At 39.6% G+C, this 24,898-nt stretch overlaps 1 protein-coding gene across 1 annotated transcript in view; it reads right to left on the bottom strand.

The window, feature by feature from the left end:
- si:ch211-176g6.2 (ras-associating and dilute domain-containing protein) overlaps positions 1-16,257 on the bottom strand; it is a 31,657-nt gene extending 15,400 nt beyond the window's left edge. The window contains exons 1-8 of the mRNA XM_048171133.1: positions 15,586-16,257; positions 12,051-12,371; positions 9,757-9,989; positions 9,174-9,481; positions 5,403-6,020; positions 3,447-3,484; positions 3,181-3,332; positions 2,978-3,090 (exon numbers count right to left, since the gene is read on the bottom strand). Of these exons, the coding sequence (XP_048027090.1) occupies positions 2,978-3,090; positions 3,181-3,332; positions 3,447-3,484; positions 5,403-6,020; positions 9,174-9,481; positions 9,757-9,989; positions 12,051-12,371; positions 15,586-15,794 (1,992 nt within the window). The 5' untranslated portion in view covers positions 15,795-16,257. The remainder of the gene's footprint in view (positions 1-2,977; positions 3,091-3,180; positions 3,333-3,446; positions 3,485-5,402; positions 6,021-9,173; positions 9,482-9,756; positions 9,990-12,050; positions 12,372-15,585) is intronic.
- Between the last annotated feature and the right edge of the window lie 8,641 nt (positions 16,258-24,898).

Here is a 24,898-nt window from a genome sequence, read left to right as displayed (position 1 = left end):
AACTAAACAAAATAACATGTAATTTATAGAGGTTAATTGCTGCAGACTATTTAAAAATATATATTTATTTGAATTAATATATTTTTTTAAAAATCAGCATTTTTGAACAAATCTCTTGAATGAATGATTCAATGACTCACTCATAAAGTCTTCACTGGTTTCATTACTGGATGAATCAGCATTTTTGAATGAATCTCTTGAATGAATGATTCGATGACTCACTCATAAAGACTTCATTGGTTTCATTACTGGATGAATCAGCGTTTTTGAACAAATCTCTTGAATCAATGTTTCAATGACTCACTCATAAAGTCTTCACTGGTTTCATTACTGGATGAATCAGTGTTTTTGAATGAATCTCTTGAATCAATGTTTCAATGACTCATTCATAAAGTCTTCACTGGTTTCATTACTGGATGAATCAGTGTTTTTGAACGAATCTCTTGAATCAATGTTTCAATGACTCACTCATAAAGTCTTCACTGGTTTCATTACTGGATGAATCAGTGTTTTTGAATGAATCTCTTGAATGAATGATTCGATGACTCACTCATAAAGACTTCATTGGTTTCATTACTGGATGAATCAGCGTTTTTGAACAAATCTCTTGAATCAATGTTTCAATGACTCACTCATAAAGTCTTCACTGGTTTCATTACTGGATGAATCAGTGTTTTTGAATGAATCTCTTGAATCAATGTTTCAATGACTCATTCATAAAGTCTTCACTGGTTTCATTACTGGATGAATCAGTGTTTTTGAATGAATCTCTTGAATCAATGTTTCAATGACTCACTCATAAAGTCTTCACTTGTTTCATTACTGGATGAATCAGCATTTTTGAACAAATCTCTTGAATGAATGATTCAATGACTCACTCATAAAGTCTTCACTTGTTTCATTACTGGATGAATCAGCATTTTTGAACAAATCTCTTGAATGAATGATTCAATGACTCACTCATAAAGTCTTCACTTGTTTCATTACTGGATGAATCAGCATTTTTGAACAAATCTCTTGAATGAATGATTCAATGACTCACTCATAAAGTCTTGTTTCATTACTGGGTGAATCAGTGTTTTTGAATGAATGATTCGATGATTCACTCATAAAGTCTTCACTGGTTTCATTACTGGATGAATCAGTGTTTTTGAATGAATCTCTTGAATGAATGATTCAATGACTCACTCATAAAGACTTCACTTGTTTCATTACTGGATGAATCAGCGTTTTTGAACAAATATCTTGAATGAATGATTCAATGACTCACTCATAAAGACTTCACTTGTTTCATTACTGGATGAATCCATGTTTTTGAATGAATCTTTTAAACGAATGATTCAATGACAAATGTGTTTTTAACAGTCACTTGTCGCCACCAACTGGTGTAACGATGTAATTGATGCAATCTTTATTTGAAGCATCAAGTTCATTTACTTTATTTTGATCACTACTGTAGACATCAGTGTTTATATCTGAGCTATAAACTTTTATCCCAGTACTTCTGTGATAATTTGAATTATTGTAACAAAAACAATGTGGTTGAAAAGTCTGTTTGTGAAGCCGTTTCATTCCTATACATAACTGCTCTCTCTCTCTGGCTCAGAACGCAGATCTGAATGTTCGCTGTGATCGGCTTGTAAAAGGTTTAATAGACACAGTCGAATCGCTGTCATTTAGGAATATGATCGCGTACGTGTTTGAATCGAGATCCCCATCTTCAAACAATTAATCGTGCAGGTCTAATACAGTGGGGTCCAGAAGTCTGAGACCACTAGTGAAAACGATATGAACATCTCATACATGCACGATACACTAGATTCATTCATATCCACAAGCCGAAAAGGTCCATCAAGGTCACATGCAAGCAAGACATCTGGAAGCATTTGAGATCGATGCTGTGTTCAACCACATTCACAATGCCAGTGTTTTTCTAGGCCTGCTAACCTGACTTCCTGATGTTATTCATCACAGACGACGACACTGAAACGTGCTCACAGCTAAAGCTAGAGTCTGATTATTGTTCTTATGTACAATCAGTAATACCATCAGATTGATTATATGTAACATAAACACTTTTGTGGTGTAAAGAAAGATGGTGACCCCATTTCACTGCATTGACATTAAGGAGAGAATTCACTCAACCCTGTGTCTTAAAATAACCACTTATAATTCAGCATAAAGTCAGCATGAAATTACAATTTATCTATTTATCGAATGCATATTGCAGATCTTAATACAAACAATTCATCTGTGCATATGTTTTAATTTACCTTGTAATTTTTAATCAAAATCTGACTTATGCAGGATTCTCCAATTATTTAGTCTGCTTAAACTCCGCCCCTTCAAACAACTGTTAGGCTCCACCTCCATTTTGAGGGCCACGCCCACATCTCAAACATCCAATTGATACATAGAGCCAGTGTTTTACAATGTTTTACTCAGATGTACATGAAAAATTGTAGTAATCATCATGAATTAGGCATCATTCAAAAGCTTAAACACTCAAAATTCATCCCGTGAGAACCATTTTGCTGCTCAATTTCGGCTATGTTTCAAGTTTTGTTCCAAATCAAATTTGGAACACAATTTGGTATGTGTCTTCTAGCCATTTTAGAGTCCAAATTATTTTGTAAAATATATATTAGTTCAGCACAATACGTTTTACAGTAAACCTTTTACACTTTCACTTCTGCAATAATCTGCTGAATGTCTTCTTTAAAAAGAGAGGTCTGTATTTCTAAGCATTCATGAATTACATCCATTTAAGTTCAGAAAAAAGGGAGGCAACAGTTAACAGGTTAAATAAAATGGATAGTTCACCCAAAACAACATTGGATGCCATTGACTTTCACTGCATGGACACTGAGGGGTTATCTTCTTTTGTGATCCACTTACAAGCACAGCTTTTGAAAAAATGATGACAGAATGATCATTTTTGGGTGAACTATCCCTTTAAGTAGGAAGACGGTCAGACCTTGGTGAGATAATAGACACACTGCTGGAAGGTGAACATAAGAACCTCCTCCAGGACCGTCATGGCCTCCTCGCTGGCCGAGCGCACAGACGACAGGCGCAGCTCCAGAACCGCTAAAATACAACCACAGAGACGGAAAAGCATTGAATCTGAACCGAGACATCACATTAATCACATAAGAACGCATTGATTTTGAACTCTACCAATGCAGTCTTCCTCTTCCTCCTCCTCCTCCTGAGAGATCCCATGCAGCAGACGAGGAAGCTCCTGGTGAATGAAGTGAAGGATCTGGACGGAGTTAGACATCCACAGGACCAGCGGCTCCAGACCCTGGATCAGCCAGTCTGAATCACTTCTGCTTGCGTCAGAAGAGCGAGGAAAATCTGCTTTTAATGTAAGCTGTGCCTGGGAAATTGCATTTAATTCTTCTGGTTATGATTTGAGGAGAAACAAATCATTCTGCTCTTACATTTCAGGCTGCAAAGCTGCAAGTTCCTTCGCCTTTTCCTGTATTAGGGTATAAAAGATACAAAACTGTCACACTGTAAAATAATTTGTTTCATAAAAGATGTAAAAGCACCAAGTTATGTACAGTCCTCAAATTTAAAGGGACAGTTCACCCAAAAATGAATAATCTGTCATCAATTATCTGTATGACTTTCTTCCTCCCGCAGAACATAAAATAATATATTTGGAAGAATCTTGGTAAGGAAGCAGTTTCGGTTCCCATTGACTTCCATTGTAATTTCTCTTCATATAACTGGGAACCGAAATTGTTTGGTATACCAACATTCTTCATTCTTCCACAGAAGAAAAAAACAACTTGAAGAGAATAAATAATGACAGTGCTGATTTTAGGGTAAACTACCCCTCTAATGCAGTGACTTTTTCTGCATGTTACATCATTACGCCAGTAGGTGGCAACAAATGGATGTCTTTAAGAGCGAATCGAACACTTTGATTCAGTCAGGAGCAAAAAAAAGTGAACGGCTGTGTTCGAAATCGCCCCCCTATACTCTTAAATAGCCATTTGTAGTGGTGTCCGAAACCATAGCGGACTTTATCGAGTGCACTCATTCAATCCCACAATGCACCACAATAACAAGTGTACAACCAATATATGCTCAATGGCAAGAGAATACCCATAATGCACTGTAAAAATCATGCACTGAATGAATTCCTGCGTCTGACCAGAAGATGGCGCCCGCAGCTGAATCAACCATCCATCCATTTTCCAAACCGCTAGTTTGATGTGGCTACAGCGTAATGTCATACAGGTATAAATTCATTTTTAATTGATTATTAAATTGTTTAATTAAGGTTTACGCATAGTTTCCATGACAGAGGTTCAGATAAATCTTTTCATTACTACTGGAGTGCCAGTTTGCCAAGTTTCAAATGATTGTTAAGCAGCACGCACAAACTATTTGTCCGAATTCACTCACTCGTTTTCATTCACTCCTTCAAGTGAACTATATAAGACTAATGTAGGGAATAGTGAATGAGGGTATGGGGGACGATTTCGGACACAGCCAAGTGTGAGTCATTCACTCGACAGATTCTTTCAACACTTTGATTCAGTCGGGAACAAAACAAGAGTCATTGAATCATTCACTGAGCTGATTCATTTAGCCATCTGATTGATTCAGCAAGTAATCATACTACTGTGGGGAAATAATTCATAAAAGTAGTTTATTTTGTTTAAAAATCATAAATGTATGAGGTGGTGAGGTCAATGGCAGCATTGATACGAATACTTTAGCTAAAGGAATATGTTTTATGTGATATGTGCTTTCCTCTCAATAACAAAAATGAGAAAACAGCAGTTCAGCTTCAGTTTCTACTATAAAGCGGCTCTACAGTGTCTTCATGTTTTTACTCGTATCTGAACATAAGAAATTAACCAGAGATTTGCACCTCAAAGAAGGCGGGGCCTCAGAGCCACACCCACCTGTTACATCACTGCCATCAAGCAATGGTAGTTTGAAGGCTTTCAAACTCCAGAAACAAACTTTATTTTGGCCTGTTTTTGCTCAAAATGACGTCACACCAGTTTTGCTTGAAGTATATCGGAGCTTTAAAGGGATAGTTCACCCCAAAACATTGGCTATCATAGTGGGGGAAAAAAATACTATGGCAGTCAATGGTGGCGGGATCTGCTTGGTTACAAACATTCTTCCAAATATCTTCCTTTGTGTTCAGCAGAACAAAGAAATTCATACAGGTTTGGAACAATTTGAGGGTGAGTAAATGATGACAGAATTTTCATTTCTATCCCTTTAAGTGGTAATATTGTGTCTGAAATGTAATATTAACTTGGACTGTAGGGTATGCGCACTCTTACTTGTGTGATATTTTGGGTATATTGTGGTTGCATTTCCTCTCAACTTTATAATAAATCAAGATGTTGGCTGAACAGACTCACCCATACGAGCATTTGAAGCCGATTGGCCGTCTGCAGAAGCAGTCTGCGGAGGGCGGGCATTGAGAAATGAGTGGCGGACTGCTGGAGACACAAGCACAGCAGGAACGCCGCGGTCAGTTTGTGTGCGGACTTATCCTGGTCAACCGTGGTAAAGATCTCCTCCAGGACCCGGGATTCATGTTCAACATCATACGGCAGAACCAGTTCTGCTCCCTCCAGGTCTCTGAAGCAGGTTCTGGTTTTCTCTGACAGCACACACGTTTGACAGAGCGGAGGTCGTGTGTACGTCTGCGTGGCTGCAGAAGTCGGGTCTTTATACATGAACAGGTAATGATCGCCCAAGCTGACGACGTCTCCCGACTGCAGCTCCACTTCATGGCTGACGGCGGCTCCGTTCCTCTTCACTTTCGCCCTGTTGAGGGGTTTCAGTAGGGTCACGCTGCCGGACCGGCCGCCCGCCGAGGCCGGAGAGATGTCCAGGCGCCGGACGCAGCAGTGACGCGGCAGCAGATCTGGAGCCCAGAGATACTGGCTTTCCGCATCGCTCTCGGGCTCAGTTCGCTCATCACGGCGTCCGAATACTGTGCAGCTGTTGATCAATGCATAGATGACAAAATCCTGAGGAGCCAATCAAACAGATTAAGAAAATTCATTACATGCAAGTTCTAAATAAGTGCACATTCAATACAATTAAGGGAATGCACTTAAAGAAAGTGTCCTACAGTTGAAAAAGGCATTTGAAATAGTTTTAGTGAAGCCAAAAATGTTACTTTTAGATGGTTTGACAAGTATATATATATATAAAAAAAAGTTAATATTCCTCATATGTCAACATTTTGTGGTTTATTTAAAATATTTTCATTTTTTTTGAAGTCAGACTCTGATCCACATCAGGGTTATTATCGTCAACTAAAGATAACACTATTAAAAATATTTCTGTTCATTGAAATAAAACTGAAATATAAATATTGGTTGAAAAACTTTAAACGGAAATTTAAAATGTTGCCTCGGCAATAAACTGAAATAATAATAATAAGTTGAAGCATTAACTGGAAATAAATAATAACTAAAGCTAACAAAAACTAAAACAATAAAAATAAAAATTGATCAACTAAATAGCAATATTTGAAAAATAATTTTAAAGAGTGGCAAAAGCACATAACAAAATGAAAATTAAACTAAAATTAACATCAAAATTAAAAATATAAAAATAAAAGTACACATATACACTATTAACTACGACTTTTCCCTCAATGAACTCCTAATTTACTGCTTATTAATAGTTAGTAAGGTAGTTGTTAAGTTTAGGTATTGGGTGGAATTAAGAATGTAGAATAAGGCATTAATATGTGCTCAATAATTACTAATAAACAGCCAATATTCCAGTATGTATGCTAATAAGCAACTAGTAAAAAGACCCTAAAATAAAGAGTTACCTTAAATTAAAATATTAATTACGATTACTATTACTAAATAATGGCCAATTTCTTTCGAATTTCTCACAGGCCCAGCGAGTTTTGTTCCAATTGGTTTCCGTTAACCTTGTCTGATAGCTGCTCAGATTTCATTGGCCGATGGCGGACGTTTTTTGAGATACGTCAATGTCCTCATAAACAATCATGGCATCTTGGACAAAGACACTGCATGCCAATTTTCAAGTCAATCAGACTAACGGTGACGTAGTTATAGCCATTTTCATGTTTTTTTTTATGTTATAGCGCCATCAAGTGGCCAATCGCCACGTCCTTTTTCACACGACCACAGAATGAGATCTTACATAGGTGTACCAAGTTTGGTGAAAATATCTCATTCCGTTCACGAGTTATAGCCATTTTAGTAAACTCCAAACGTGACGTTGGTGACGTTGTAGACGATGTGAGTTCCACCAGCCCTCAAAGTTTCAAGTCTCTACGACTTACGGTTTGATCTGCCCGATCACTTTTAGGCGAGAATGCTGATCCTTGGAAATTTTAACAATTACAATAGGGTTTCAGCACTTGAACCTATAATGATCAAGACTACAATAGTTACTGCCATCAGTGGATCTACAGAGAGCATCACACACACGCAGGTCTTTAGGTGGAGCTTGTCTTCTGTAAATACAACAGACACGCCTGTGGAGTAATGTACAGAGAGTGTGTGTGTGTGTGTGATCGTTTACGGCCGGTCATCACTACGTGTGCACAGATAATCTGTCAGGAAATCTGTCCACCCTTCGGACGCACCACTTCCCGTCCAGCCTTAACACCAGGGCTGTTTTTGCATACGTGGACATTTTTCATGCCATTTTTCCTCTGTTTGGCCCAATCTGTTATTTTCCAGTGGGATCGAAGGGATATGGGATCATTTTTTTCCACGGCACATTGACGTCACCTGTGTTGTATTACCCAGTGTAAAGAGAGTGAATCACTGTGATTGCAAGATTGTAAAATCTGATCAGTAAATGAATTTTTTTCCAAAAACAAAGAGTGAACATCCCTATAATTCTGTAGTTTAAAAGCACAGATTCAAAAAAACATGAAACTGAAGTTCATTTTGCTAGACTGTGGTGCAAAAACCCTTGAGAAAAAGATGCACACTTTAGCATATTTTTTAACAAGAGTACTTATTATGGAAATAAATAATATAGTTTACTTAATGTGTGATTGCAAAATTGGAATTTCCCATAAAACATCTGCAGCTAAAGCAGCGTTCCCATCCCATTTGTTCAAGAGAACAAAATCACCACTTCCTTGGAAATTGGTGCAAAATATCACTAATAAAAATGTAAGTTTCTTCAATCAGGCTCTTTCTCCTCCATCATAAATGAGTTGGTCTCAGAGCGTCGGACGAAACACAGTAAACGCTGTCATGTGATCTTGCGTTCGGATGCTGGTGTTTGGGAACACAATCCTGTGAGACGCTTCTGGAGGGAATTAAACCAAATCATTCTGATGACAGACTTTGACTCAGATGTTTCAGAACCACCAAACCAACATTTGAGATGCTGCGATGCGATTGGTCTGCTGGTTAGTGCAGTTATCCAATCACAGCCTCTGCTGAGTGTTTTGTTGCACATCGAGGGATTTATTCAGTGCTTCTTATCAGATAAAATAATTATCCACCTCATACCTGACTGAAAGAGCTCATTAATATGCAGGTCATTACAGGTCCTTTTGTCTTCTCAGGTGTGAATTACAGCATTATTCATGATGATTCACGCCTCCACGCATACTGTGTTTCTTGACAAAAAGTGTCTTAGAAAATCTCTCCATTGTTTTATATGAACAAGTAGGCAGGATAGTTTTTACATCATTTTGAAGCAAAAAATCTAGTCTACAACCTCCAATACCCAGAAGACTTGTGAACACAGATTTAATATATATTTTTTGGCTTTATTTCAGTGACTTAAGTTTTTTGTTTTTTCAATAACCACGCATAAACGTTATTCCTTCAAAAACACAAACATGTACATACATGTTCCTCACATATTATTGTAGCCTAGTTTGTGCTGAATACAGTGTAATGACACTTTTTCCATTAATATGTTTATGAATAACTGAAAAAAGCACAAATGTCAGGGCATGTCAAAACTTCTCCAGGGCCCCAAAAATCCTCAGACCCCATTACATTTTAGCATTTCCATCCAGTGTTTTTTCTAAATTCACATTAAAGTATGTGGATGTAAACACAGATACTGAAAAAACACAGCAGAAACAGTGACGCGTGTGTTAGTTGGGCTGGAGGAAAGAAGCGAGGAAGTGCGAGCGATATAGTGCGAGTCTGTCCTACCTGTCTGTAACTGAAGCCCTGCAGAAGCAGGAAGTAGGGGAAATCCAGGGGCGGATGAATGGAATATTGTGTGGCGTTGTCATCGCTACTCTCCGTCTCCTCGCGTTCACTGGCAGGACGCGGCGTTGCTTTGTAGGCCTCGGCCTCTGGATCCTCCGTGGTCTCCGGACTGTGAGCCTCGGCTGGCAGGTCCGTCTCGCTGAGACTCTTAAACAGATTGTGTCTGCCATCACTCACGCATACGTCCAGCGGGACAGATTTCACCCTGGAGCGCGTCTTCTGCAGCTTCCGTGCCTGTGCGTTTAAGCCTGGAGAACGAGATATTGAAAGTATTAAACATCAAGAAAAGGTTCCGTCAGCCGCTTCATGTATAGAGCCTTTTAGGGGGCTTCATCAAACTTAATCATTTTTCACCACAAGGTGGCGCCGCCCCGAAACTTTTTAAGTACCTTCAAGGCATCATGCCGAAGACACACACCAAGTTTCGTAACAATACGCCAATGCGTTTGTAAAATATAGCATTTTAGTGGCCCAAAATATCAACTAGATTTGAAAATGCAGAAGTGATTATAGTGAGGCATACCGGCGGTCACCGTGTCTTTGTCTTTAGAGTAGTTTTCCTCCACTGTGGCCTTGCGCTGGATCTCAAACCGGCGAGCAAAGCCCTCTCTGGGTTTCCAGAGTGACTGCAGCAGGAGCGGCTTCTCATTGTCTCCAACCACACGAACACATTCCGTCCTCCAGCACTGGTTTTCAATGCAGCCAATCACATCACACAACACATAGTCATCAGCTTCTGCTTTGCTCAGGGAGTATCTGAAATAATACAAAAAGCACAGCAGCTCATATATATATATATATATATATATATATATATATATATATATATATATATATATATATATATATAGGCAAAATTAATTCTTTGGTGAACGCAAACCAGTTTGGATAGAATGCTGCGTCAGCACTCAAATACTGAACCTCCTCTGTTCTTTCCTAATTCTACAACTAGAATGTGTGCCTGAAAGTGCCTAAGATCATACTGTTTGTTCGTTTTTTTTAAAAAGAAATTAATACTTTTATTCATTGAGGATGCATTAAATTGATCAAAAGTGACATTTATAATGTTACAAAAGATTTTATTTCAAATAAATGCTGTTCTTTTGAACTTTCTATTCATCAAAGAATCCTGAAAAATAAAATGTGCCATGATTTCCACAAAAATATGACTGTTTCCAGAATTGATAATAATCATAAATGTTTCTTGAGCATCAAATCATCATATTAGAACGACTTCTGAAGGATCATGTGACACTGAAGACTGGAGTAATGATGCTAAAAATTCAGCTTTGATCACAGGAATAAATTACACTTTACTATATATTCACATAGAAAACAGCTGATTTACATTGGAATAATATTTCAAAATTTTTACTGTATTTTTGATCAAATAAATGGAGCCTTGGTGAGCAGAAGAGACTCTTTCAAAAACATTAATATATATATTGTTTTGTTTAAAAATATATTTTTGTTAAATATATACATGCATGTGTACATACACATATTGTGTAAAAACAGTCTTTTATTTTGGATGTTTTTTTTTTTACATATACATACATATATATATATATATATATATATATATATATATATATATATATATATATATAGTAAAGTGTAATTTATTCCTGTGATCAAAGCTGATTTTTCAGCATCATTACTCCAGTCTTCAGTGTCACATGATCCTTCAGAAATCATTCTAATATGATGATGATTTGATGCTCAAGAAACATTTCTGATTATTATCAGTGTTGAACAGTTTCATATTTTTGTGGAAACTGTGATACATTTTATTTTTCAGGATTCTTTGATGAATAGAAAGTTCAAAAAGAACAAGATTTATTTGAAATAAAATCTGTTGTAACATTATAAATGTCACTTTTTTATCAATTTAATGCATCCTCAATGAATAAAATAATTAATTTCTTTTTTTAAAAAACGAACAAACATTATGATCTTAGGCACTTTCAGGCACACATTCTAGTTGTAGAATTAGGAAAGAACAGAGGAGGTTCAGTATTTGAGTGCTGACGCAGCATTCTATCCAAACCGGCTTTCGTTCACCAAAGAATTAATTTTGCCTTGAATTTCAAACTTTTCCAAACCAATCAAGACTTTTGTTATGAAAACTTCATATGCAATTTGAACTTTAACCAATGTGCACAAAGGCCATTTTCCAAAAGCCTTCAGAAAATCATCTGGACATTTTGCTCATAACAGCATTATGAATTTAAAGTCACCATGAAACCAAAATTGCAGCGATTTATCCATGCACATCATTATTGTTCCTCATAATCTTGAATTAAAATATCATCTCCTCCCTTTTGCAGCATCTCTTCTCTTCTCTGATGATGAGGGCGGGGCCACCTGTCACTCACATGAGATCCACCAATAGCAAACCACAACCATCCAATCAACTCCCCACAGACAAAATCAAGCCCCGCCCTACATTTGTTCTTGTTTGCGAAGCGTTTCACTCTGATGTACAGTTATATAAGATTATCAAACCAGTTATTCATATTTCATATGAGCCTAAATATATATCAAGTCACTTATATTCCTATAGCACTTTATACAATATAATTCACTGTAATAAACAGAATTATGCATATTATGAAAACAGTGTCATTATTCAACTCAACTGAATAACTGTGTAAAGTTCATTTATTATGAAACAAGTTCAATTCAGGTCTCTACAGAAGACATTAGAATCATTATTCACTCTTATCCGATAGTGTCAGTGCAGTCAAATCAATAACACTGCTGAATAATTTACTGACACGTCTCCTAGCCTTGAGTTTGAGTGTTTGGCCTCACCTGGCGAGTGCCTCTTTAACCAGCTCTTTGGCACTGGAGTGTGTCGTGGCCAGTACGCTCTTGTAGTTTGCTCCTTCGCAAATCTCAGTGCCAAAAATCTTCAGAATGCCTGGAGCCGTGACATTATTGGACAGCTCGGAGGGGTCGTCCGTCACCGCCGTCTCCTCCTCTCCTGCGGCGGTCATCTCCGCTGAAGCTCGCCGAGGCCCGCGGCCGAACACTGCCGACAGACGGTGTTGGTGCCGCCGGATCTTGCTCTTCGCCGGCTGCCGGACGCCGACGCTCTCCGTCGATCTGGCCGTGCCGCTGGATGAGCTCGACCTGGAGGAGGGAAACAAACTGGTTGTGACTCGATGCAAACCTACATTGCTTTAGTCTGGCCGTCCAGTTTGCTAATGAAACAAACAACCTCTGGACCCCTCAGTTCCCCTGAATATTCTTATAATACTTTGAGGATTTTGTCTAAATCCTGTCACCAGATTACTTCACTAGCAGTGGCACAAAAGCTCCTTTTCATTGCGTCAGCAGTAAATGTGTTTCTTCATCTTTTGGGGCCTAAATAAAATCTCTAACCTCACAGATTTTTAATTATTCCAAGAGAATAGTTGGTACTATGGCGCTATTTTTATTGATTTAAAACAACCCAACCACTGAGTCAAAACATCCCAACCGCTGGGTCAAAACATCCCAACCACTGAGTCAAAACATCCCTACCGCTGGGTCAAAACAACCCAACTGCTGGGTCAAAACATCCCAATCACTAGGTTAGGGCTGGGCGATATATCGCATGCGATTCTCACGCGCATTTCGTCAGTAAAGCCGGTTCCCTGATTACCAGTAAATCTCCATCACCTGCTTTCAAATGGAGCGCCATTTAACTGACAGAGCCGTAGTTCACTGATAAGCCACGCAATATCACGTTCATATCGCAGATGAATCGCCTTCGATAATGAACGCGATATTTGCGTGGCTTATCAGTGAACTACGGCTCTGTCTGTTAAATGGCGCTTCATTTGAAAGCAGGTGATGGCGATTTAGCGGTAATCAGGGAACCGGCTTTACTGACGAAATGCGCGTGAGAATCGCATGCGATATATCGCCCAGCCCTACACTAGGTCAAAACAACCCAATCGCTGGGTTAAAACAACTCAATCGCTGGGTCAAAACATCCCAACCGCTGGGTCAAAACATCCCAACCGCTGGGTCAAAACAACCCTACCGCTGGGTCAAAACATCCCAACCGCTGGGTCAAAACAACCCAACCGCTGGGTCAAAACATCCCAATTGCTGGGTTAAAACATCCCAACCGCTGGGTCAAAACATCCCAATCGCTGGGTCAAAACAACCCAACCGCTGGGTCAAAACATCCCAACCGCTGGGTCAAAACAACCCAATCGCTGGGTCAAAACAACCCAATCGCTGGGTCAAAACATCCCAATCGCTGGGTCAAAACAACCCAACCGCTGGGTCAAAACATCCCAATCGCTGGGTCAAAACATCCCAATCGCTCGGTCAAAACAACCCAATCACTGGGTTAAAACATCCCAACCGCTGGGTTAAAACATCCCAACCGCTGGGTCAAAACATCCCAATCGCTGGGTCAAAACAACCCAATCGCTGGGTCAAAACATCCCAACCGCTGGGTCAAAACAACCCAATCGCTGGGTCAAAACAACCCAATCGCTGGGTCAAAACATCCCAATCGCTGGGTCAAAACAACCCAACCGCTGGGTCAAAACATCCCAATCGCTGGGTCAAAACATCCCAATCGCTCGGTCAAAACAACCCAACCGCTGGGTCAAAACAACCCAATCGCTGGGTTAAAACATCCCAACCGCTGGGTCAAAACATCCCAATCGCTGGGTCAAAACAACCCAATCGCTGGGTCAAAACATCCCAACCGCTGGGTCAAAACAACCCAATCGCTGGGTCAAAACAACCCAATCGCTGGGTCAAAACATCCCAATCGCTGGGTCAAAACAACCCAACCGCTGGGTCAAAACATCCCAATCGCTGGGTCAAAACATCCCAATCGCTCGGTCAAAACAACCCAACCGCTGGGTCAAAACAACCCAATCGCTGGGTTAAAACATCCCAATCGCTGGGTCAAAACAACCCAATCGCTGGGTTAAAACAACTCAACCGCTGCGTCAAAACATCCCAATCGCTGGGTTAAAACATCCCAATCGCTGGGTCAAAACAACCCAATCGCTGGGTTAAAACAACTCAATCGCTGGGTCAAAGCATCCCAATCGCAAAACAACTCAATCGGGTTAAAACAACCCAATCGCTGGGTTAAAACAACTCAACCGCTGCGTCAAAACATCCCAATCGCTGGGTTAAAACAACTCAATCGCTGGGTTAAAACAACTCAATCGCTGGGTTAAAACATCCCAATCGCTGGGTCAAAACAACCCAATCGCTGGGTTAAAACATCCCAATCGCTGGGTTAAAACATCCCAATCGCTGGGTTTGTCAATTTTCAACCCAACTTGGTTTGTTTTTAACCCAGCATTTTTATGTGTAAGCATTTGTGTGTATATATATTATATATATAGGACAATTTTTAGATAGACAAATTTCTGCTCTGTGACAAACAGAATGGACAATTAATTTAAATTAACTTAAAACATACTTTTTGCACTATCACTTGTTTAATATTTCCACTAACAATGTCCCGCAGAAGAAATCATGAGAAATAATTTCCACTGCAGTGTCATTTCCATCTCAACTGAATGTGGAATATGAGGTCAAAGGTTGTTGTGGAAATGACGTTTTACATATTTTGTGAATAAATTCCTTTGTCTTGTAAACGCCAATTTCAGCATGTTTCACTCTAGAAAATGGGTTAAAAACAACCCAAGTTGGGTTGAAAATGGACAAACCCTGCGACTGGGTTGTTTTAACCAAGCAGTTGGGTTAAATGTTTGTTCAACCTGCTGGGCAGATTTATTTAACTTTATTTAACATTTAATCCAACTGCTGGATTAAAACAACCCAACAGCTGGGTTTGTCCATTTTCAACCCAACTTGGGTTGTTTTTAACCCAGCATTTTTTTAAAGTGTACATATCATAAACATAAACACAACTGAATTATATTTTCACTCTTTTTGCATAATTCAACAAAACACCAACTTTGACTGGAAATGATGCATAATAAAATCCACTGTTATAGTGATATTTACTATCTTCATGCATAAAAACATCTCATATTTAGTCTCAAGTTCTTCACTGACACAAGTTATGATAAAACTTTTTTCATCACAAAATTGTTTATTGTGGCGTAAATTATTTCACACATTGTCTATTGAAACTCTGGAACTGTAACAAGTGTAAAAATCATAAAAGGCAATTTCTAAAATGATCAGAAATAAGGCATAAAAAAGTTTTTTAATATGACCTAAAGTTTGTAAGAGACCTAAAATCACTTCACTCTAAACACATCTTGTATCTGCTTTGACTTACAGCTACAGACATAACATCATGGGTAACTTAGGCTTTAATAACTTTATACAGGTAAGTAAGTGAACTCACTGCACGGATCCATTGCTGTGTTTCCTCCCGACCCTGGAGAATCTTCTGCGGGACACGCTGGCCGGTAAACCCGCAGGTGAGGCTGACGGCGGCGGCTTGGATGTCTGAGAGCTCCGCTCGTGCCCGATCATCATCCCAACAGCTGCCCAGAGCTCTTGTGGTCTAGTTAACGGGTCCGTTAGAATGACCAGCCCGAGCACACGTGTCATACCAACCGGACAACATTACTCCAGACAGAGGCAACATCAACTCCTCAAACCAACACTGAATGACTTTCTGCTCTGCGTGTCCATACTTCATTGCGCTGCTGGTCTGTCTACGTGGGCAGCACTTTTGGGCATCACGGGCGCGTTCTCGATTAAAAATGCTGCGCGCGCTTGTGATGCCCACAGATGATGACTAGGTAGGCAGCTTACTGTCTATTGAGACACACTGATGCGGTTCCTTAGGACGGAATCTAAAAGTTTATTTCAGGAAAAAGTGTCCTTTTCTATTATTTACATTAAAGTATATAAAAAAATAATAATAGCGGTAAAAGTAAAAGCTTTTTGTTTGTTATTGACGTAGATAACATTGCAATACCACGGTGAATAAGTATATTGACAGGTTTTTTCAACACTTAAACTTAATATTTTATCATCTTAACACTTTTTATCTATCTATCTATCTATCTATCTATCTATCTATCTATCTATCTATCTATCTATCTATCTATCTATCTATCTATCTATCTATCTATCTATCTATTCGAATCTCAAAATATATTTTAGCGTGTTTTTTCAAGAGTGCGCATGCGTGTAAATGCGTACGGGAACCCCGTCGTATGACGTAAGAGGGAACCCGCGATAAATCAAACATCAAATAAAACAAAACGCTAGAAAATTTACTCACCCTCAAGTTATTCCAAACCTGTATGAATTTCTTTGTTCTGCTGAACACATAAGAAGATATTTTTGGAGCATATGGGAAACCAAACAGTTGTGGGGCACCCTATGGAAGGTCAATGGGGTCCAACAACTGTTTGGCTATACCAACATTCTCCAAAATATCTTCTTTTGTGTTCAGCAGAACAAAGAAATTCATACAGGTTTGGAATAACTTGAGGGTGAGTAAATGATGACAGAATTTTATTTTGGGGTGAACTATCCCTTTAAGCAGTGAGAGGACAAGACTGCCATCTAGTGGTCAGTGGACACATACATACAGAACAAACTGAGAAAACAACACTTTGGTCTGTTTGTGTCACATGTGTTCAGCTTCAGCAGTCTATTTTTAGGTTTTCATTGATGATATCACAACTTACAAGAAAATCAGCTTTAAATTTTGTTTAAATTTGTTTATATAGTATTATTTTTGTGTTACCCAGATCCTGGGTCAGACGTAACAACCCGGCGTTTGGGTCGTTTTTGTGTTACCCAGATCCTGGGTCAGACGTAACAACCCGGCGTTTGGGTCGTTTTTGTGTGACCCAGATCCTGGGTCAGACGTAACAACCCAGCGTTTGGGTCGTTTTTGTGTTACCCAGATCCTGGGTCAGACGTAACAACCCGGCGTTTGGGTCGTTTTTGTGTGACCCAGATCCTGGGTCGGACGTAACAGCCCGGCGTTTGGGTCGTTTTTGTGTGACCCAGATCCTGGGTCGGACGTAACAGCCCGGCGTTTGGGTCGTTTTTGTGTGACCCAGATCCTGGGTCGGACGTAACAATCCGGCGTTTGGGTCGTTTTTGTGTTACCCAGATCCTGGGTCGGACGTAACAGCCTGGCGTTTGGGTCGTTTTTGTGTTACCCAGATCCTTGGTCGGACGTAACAGCCCGGCGTTTGGGTCGTTTTTGTGTTACCCAGATCCTGGGTCGGACGTAACAATCCGGCGTTTGGGTCGTTTTTTTTTGTAACCCAGATTCTGGGTCGGACGTAACAACCCGGCGTTTGGGTCGTTTTTGTGTTACCCAGATTCTGGGTCGGACGTAACAACCCGGCGTTTGGGTCGTTTTTGTGTTACCCAGATCCTGGGTCGGACGTAACAATCCGGCGTTTGGGTGGTTTTGTGTTACCCAGATCCTGGGTCGGACGTAACAGCCTGGCGTTTGGGTCGTTTTTGTGTTACCCAGATCCTTGGTCGGACGTAACAGCCCGGCGTTTGGGTCGTTTTTGTGTTACCCAGATCCTGGTCGGACGTAACAATCCGGCGTTTGGGTCGTTTTTGTGTTACCCAGATCCTGGGTCGGACGTAACAATCCGGCGTTTGGGTCGTTTTTGTGTTACCCAGATCCTGGGTCGGACGTAACAGCCTGGCGTTTGGGTCGTTTTTGTGTTACCCAGATCCTTGGTCGGACGTAACAGCCTGGCGTTTGGGTCGTTTTTGTGTTACCCAGATCCTTGGTCGGACGTAACAGCCCGGCGTTTGGGTCGTTTTTGTGTTACCCAGATCCTGGGTCGGACGTAACAATCCAGCGTTTGGGTCGTTTTTTTTGTAACCCAGATTCTGGGTCGGACGTAACAACCCGGCGTTTGGGTCGTTTTTGTGTTACCCAGATTCTGGGTCGGACGTAACAACCCGGCGTTTGGGTCGTTTTTGTGTTACCCAGATCCTTGGTCGGACGTAACAGCCTGGCGTTTGGGTCGTTTTTGTGTTACCCAGATCCTTGGTCGGACGTAACAGCCCGGCGTTTGGGTCGATTTTGTGTTACCCAGATCCTTGGTCGGACGTAACAGCCCGGCGTTTGGGTCGATTTGTGTTACCCAGATCCTTGGTCGGACGTAACAGCCTGGCGTTTGGGTCGTTTTTGTGTTACCCAGATCCTTGGTCGGACGTAACAGCCCGGCGTTTGGGTCGTTTTGTGTTACCCAGATCCTGGTCGGACGTAACAGCCTGGCGTTTGGGTCGTTTTTGTGTTACCCAGATCCTTGGTCGGACGTAACAGCCCGGCGTTTGGGTCGATTTTGTGTTACCCAGATCCTGGTCGGACGTAACAATCCGGCGTTTGGGTCGTTTTGTGTTACCCAGATCCTGGGTCGGACGTAACAATCCGGCGTTCGGGTCGTTTTTGTGTTACCCAGATCCTGGGTCGGACGTAACAGCCCGGCGTTTGGGTCGTTTTTGTGTTACCCAGATCCTGGGTCGGACGTAACAGCCCGGCGTTTGGGTCGTTTTTGTGTTACCCAGATCCTGGGTCGGACGTAACAGCCCGGCGTTTGGGTCGTTTTTGTGTTACCCAGATCCTGGGTCGGACGTAACAATCCGGCGTTTGGGTCGTTTTTTTGTAACCCAGATTCTGGTCGGACGTAACAACCCGGCGTTTGGGTCGTTTTGTGTTACCCAGATCTGGGTCGGACGTAACAACCCGGCGTTTGGGTCGTTTTTGTGTTACCCAGATCCTTGGTCGGACGTAACAGCCTGGCGTTTGGGTCGTTTTTGTGTTACCCAGATCCTGGGTCGGACGTAACAATCCGGCGTTTGGGTCGTTTTTGTGTTACCCAGATCCTGGGTCGGACGTAACAATCCCGGCGTTTGGGTCGTTTTTGTGTTACCCAGATCCTGGGTCGGACGTAACAGCCCGGCGTTTGGGTCGTTTTTGTGTTACCCAGATCCTGGGTCGGACGTAACAATCCGGCGTTCGGGTCGTTTTTGTGTTACCCAGATCCTGGTCGGACGTAACAACCCGGCGTTCGGGTCGTTTTTGTGTTACCCAGATCCTGGGTCGGACGTAACAGCCCGGCGTTTGGGTCGTTTTTGTGTTACCCAGATCCTGGGTCGGACGTAACAGCCTGGCGTTTGGGTCGTTTTGTGTTACCCAGATCCTTGGTCGGACGTAACAGCCTGGCGTTTGGGTCGTTTTTGTGTTACCCAGATCCTTGGTCGGACGTAACAGCCTGGCGTTTGGGTCGTTTTTGTGTTACCCAGATCCTTGGTCGGACGTAACAGCCCGGCGTTTGGGTCGTTTTTGTGTTACCCAGATCCTGGGTCGGACGTAACAATCCGGCGTTTGGGTCGTTTTTTTGTACCCAGATCTGGGTCGGACGTAACAACCCGGCGTTTGGGTCGTTTTTGTGTTACCCAGATTCTGGGTCGGACGTAACAACCCGGCGTTTGGGTCGTTTTTGTGTTACCCAGATCCTTGGTCGGACGTAACAGCCTGGCGTTTGGGTCGTTTTTGTGTTACCCAGATCCTGGGTCGGACGTAACAATCCGGCGTTTGGGTCGTTTTTGTGTTACCCAGATCCTGGGTCGGACGTAACAATCCGGCGTTTGGGTCGTTTTTGTGTTACCCAGATCCTTGGTCGGACGTAACAGCCCGGCGTTTGGGTCGTTTTTGTGTTACCCAGATCCTGGGTCGGACGTAACAATCCGGCGTTTGGGTCGTTTTTGTGTTACCCAGATCCTGGGTCGGACGTAACAGCCCGGCGTTTGGGTCGTTTTGTGTTACCCAGATCCTGGGTCGGACGTAACAATCCGGCGTTTGGGTCGTTTTTGTGTTACCCAGATCCTGGGTCGGACGTAACAATCCGGCGTTTGGGTCGTTTTTGTGTTACCCAGATCCTGGGTCGGACGTAACAGCCTGGCGTTTGGGTCGTTTTTGTGTTACCCAGATCCTGGTCGGACGTAACAGCCTGGCGTTTGGGTCGTTTTTGTGTTACCCAGATCCTTGGTCGGACGTAACAGCCCGGCGTTTGGGTCGTTTTTGTGTTACCCAGATCCTGGGTCGGACGTAACAATCCGGCGTTTGGGTCGTTTTTTTTTGTAACCCAGATTCTGGGTCGGACGTAACAACCCGGCGTTTGGGTCGTTTTTGTGTTACCCAGATTCTGGGTCGGACGTAACAACCCGGCGTTTGGGTCGTTTTTGTGTTACCCAGATCCTTGGTCGGACGTAACAGCCTGGCGTTTGGGTCGTTTTTGTGTTACCCAGATCCTGGGTCGGACGTAACAATCCGGCGTTTGGGTCGTTTTTGTGTTACCCAGATCCTGGGTCGGACGTAACAATCCGGCGTTTGGGTCGTTTTTGTGTTACCCAGATCCTTGGTCGGACGTAACAGCCCGGCGTTTGGGTCGTTTTTGTGTTACCCAGATCCTGGGTCGGACGTAACAATCCGGCGTTTGGGTCGTTTTTGTGTTACCCAGATCCTTGGTCGGACGTAACAGCCCGGCGTTTGGGTCGATTTTGTGTTACCCAGATCCTGGGTCGGACGTAACAATCCGGCGTTTGGGTCGTTTTTGTGTTACCCAGATCCTGGGTCGGACGTAACAATCCGGCGTTTGGGTCGTTTTTGTGTTACCCAGATCCTGGGTCGGACGTAACAGCCTGGCGTTTGGGTCGTTTTTGTGTTACCCAGATCCTGGGTCGGACGTAACAGCCTGGCGTTTGGGTCGTTTTTGTGTTACCCAGATCCTTGGTCGGACGTAACAGCCCGGCGTTTGGGTCGTTTTTGTGTTACCCAGATCCTGGGTCGGACGTAACAATCCGGCGTTTGGGTCGTTTTTTTTGTAACCCAGATCTGGGTCGGACGTAACAACCCGGCGTTTGGGTCGTTTTTGTGTTACCCAGATCCTGGGTCGGACGTAACAGCCCGGCGTTTGGGTCGTTTTTGTGTTACCCAGATCCTGGTCGGACGTAACAGCCTGGCGTTTGGGTCGTTTTTGTGTTACCCAGATCCTGGGTCGGACGTAACAATCCGGCGTTTGGGTCGTTTTTGTGTTACCCAGATCCTGGGTCGGACGTAACAATCCGGCGTTTGGGTCGTTTTTGTGTTACCCAGATCCTTGGTCGGACGTAACAGCCCGGCGTTTGGGTCGTTTTTGTGTTACCCAGATCCTGGGTCGGACGTAACAATCCGGCGTTTGGGTCGTTTTTGTGTTACCCAGATCCTTGGTCGGACGTAACAGCCCGGCGTTTGGGTCGATTTTGTGTTACCCAGATCCTGGGTCGGACGTAACAATCCGGCGTTTGGGTCGTTTTTGTGTTACCCAGATCCTGGGTCGGACGTAACAATCCGGCGTTTGGGTCGTTTTTGTGTTACCCAGGTTTGTGTACGTTTTATTTTATCCAAAAATTAGTTATTGTTCTTTATATCGTTTAATTTTATTCAAAGCAACATACAGGGGCGTGATGTGAGTCACCTAAACGAGTGTCGCGTCGGTCTTTTCGTGTGATGGAAACGCCTGATGCCTTTCATAATATGTTATTATTTTATTCAAAAAGATACAGAATATAAATACTTAGGATGTTAAATATGTTCTCAGAATTGTACACTGATTATTTATGGACAGGTTATGGAGTCACAGCATGTTTCGGCTACGAGTGAAATGCAGGCGGCGATCTGAAGTTATCAGTTCCCCCGCCGAACGCAAGTCATTTCCGGCACGAGATCCAGCGTCCATTACACTTGAATTACTTCTAAGTGTTTCATTTTACTTCTAATATTAGTTAAACAAGCTTAAATGTAGGCAATATGTATTAAAAACGATAAAATATGCTATACTATAATATATGAAATGAATATGAAATTAAAGGAATTATCATGCAAACCAGTGTTGTGTGGAGTATTTAAAATAAATTTAGAGGATTTAAGTTCATCTGTAAACATTAATTCATGTATGAAGTAAAAAAAAAAGAAAAAGACAAAAAAGTATTACAGTAAAAAAAAAAGAATCAACCCATTATTCTGGGTAAAATTAACCCAACATGTGTTCTGTCCTATATTTACCCAGCCCTTGGGTTGAAAACAGACCAAATTTGGTTGTTTTTAACCCAGTGTTTTTTAGAGAGGATATATTTTTTTATCCGTATGTTGTGTATGATAACTGTACTGTCTGACAAACAGACATAAACTGTTTTTAAACTCTAGATATTCTTTCCAAGGTTAAAAAAAAAATCATCATTCTGAAGTCTCTTTTGAACCACTAGAGGGCGCTCAACACCCAAAAAGAAAAAAACATCACAGTTTGTACAAGAAACAAAGAATATATTAAACATTTGTACAGCTATGCTGAGTCACAGTGAGTGTAAAATTTGTCTTTGAAAGTGTTTGCTGTATTTGTGCTTTAGTAATCTTGACATTATAGTTTTTTTTGTTTTGTTTTTTAAGATAATAGGCCTAATCCTTGATATTATAAAGTGTCTATACCTGTCTTTTCTCTTATGATTCAGCAATTATCATGACCTCCAGTCAAGAAGAATAATGGAGGCAATAAACAGTGGATGCAAAAACAACGGATAGTTATAATATAAAAACAGACTTGTGGAGATATAAACACACACACACAGGCCTTTCCTCAGTCTGTTCAGCATTTACAGGTTCGTGACAGCAACAATATCACTGTGATGCTATGTATGTACCTGACGACAGTTTGCATGAATGCAAATGAAGGTCTTGTAAGTACTATTATATCCCTGTGGGGGGTAATAATGCAAATATGTGTGTGGTTTTTCCTGCGATGTATGCAAGCATTGTGACACACATACATTGGGGAGATATCTTTGGTTACACTGTACAAGAAGGTCCAATTTCACAGCATTATTCAATGCATTACCTACTATTAGTAAATTCTGCTGAAGTCTTGTGTATCATTAGCTCATAACTAATGTGAACAAATGAATCCCTATTGTAAATGTTATAAAATCACGTCCAAATAAAAATCTAAAAACGTTTATGTTTAGTGGTAGACGTGTTTGTGTGTTTCTGACTTATAGGCATAATCTTGGAGACAAACTATTGAAAATATTCCCCAGATGTTGGATAAATATGCGGGAAAACTAATTTTGTCCTTAAGAAAATTGTCAGTTTGTTTTAGTATTGAAAGGATTGGATTAATTTGCTGTCATTTTAAATCTATAAGCCATGGACCTCCAAATATGACAGAGAGTCATGCGAGGGACCCATCCTAAAATATAAAAGGCAGATATGTATTTTCATCTATAAAACCCAATTAATACTGATAAAAATTAATATTATAAATGTGTAAAATATTTAGTTTCTATTACAATATATTATTGCATGTTTTCTATTCATGTAGTACTATATAGTTAGATGTATTTTATTCATTTATTTATTTTTATAGAATTATTTAAATCAGATATGCTAATTTATTATTTATTTAAATCCCTCCTTTTATTGTATTCAATTTATTTAATTTTAGTAGTTATTTAGTTTAATCTTGTTTTTATTTATTTGTTTTTAGCTTAATCCAATTTATTTTATTTTTTAAATACAGTTTTATTTATTCTAATATATTGTATTATTTATTTATTTATTTAATTGTATTTATTTATGTTTATCCATTTATTTTAATATAATGTATTGATTTATTATTTATTTTTTAATTAGTTTTTATTTGATTCAAATTTATTTTGTTAAATCTTATTTTAATTTGTTTTTAGTTTAATCAAATTTATTTTATTTAAATACAATTTTATTTTTTGATTTATTGATTTATTTTAATTTATTTATTAAAATCATTTTTTTTATTTAAACTTATTTAAATAGTTGTATTTATTTATTATTTTAATAATTTTATATTTGATTCAAATTTATTTATTTTGTTAAATTAAATAAAAATAACATTAAATTACAATTATTAATTTATTTTAATTGAATGTATTGATTTTATCTATTTATTTTTATTTAAATAAAATTGTATTTATTTAAATCAATTTATTTTAATATAATGTATTCATTTATTGTTTATTTTAATATATCTTTTTTCAAGTTTATTTATTTTGTTAGTTTAATGTTATTTTTATTTCATTCATGTTTTAAGTTTAATCAACTTTATTTTATTTATTTAAATAAAATTATTAATTTATTTTAATTTAATGTATTGTTTTTTATCTATTTATGTTTATTTAAATAAAATTGTATTTATTTTAATCAATTTATTTTAATATAATGTATTAATTTATTATTTATTTTAATATATATTTTTCAAATTTATTTATTTTGTTAGTTTAATGTTATTTTTATTCAATTTATGTTTTAAGTTTAATCAACTTTATTTTATTTATTTAAATACAATTATTAATTTATTTTAATTTAATGTATTGATTTTATTTATTTTAATAAAATTATATTTATTTATTTTAATCAATTTATTGTAATATAATGTATTCATTTATTATTTATTTTATATATATTTTTTCAAATTTATTTATTTTGTTAATCTTATTTTTATCTAACTTGTGTTTCAGTTTAATCAAATTTATTTTATTTATTTAAATACAATTTTATTTATTTGATTAATTTATTTTAATTTAATGTATTAATTTATAATTTATTAAAATAATTTGTTTTTATTTAAACTTATTTAAATAAAGTAGTA

Source organism: Megalobrama amblycephala, linkage group LG20 (assembly GCF_018812025.1).
Source record: "Megalobrama amblycephala isolate DHTTF-2021 linkage group LG20, ASM1881202v1, whole genome shotgun sequence".
Taxonomy (NCBI): domain Eukaryota; kingdom Metazoa; phylum Chordata; class Actinopteri; order Cypriniformes; family Xenocyprididae; genus Megalobrama; species Megalobrama amblycephala.
The sequence above is the reverse complement of the archived record's forward strand: the minus strand, read 5'-3'. Positions and strand labels throughout refer to the sequence as shown.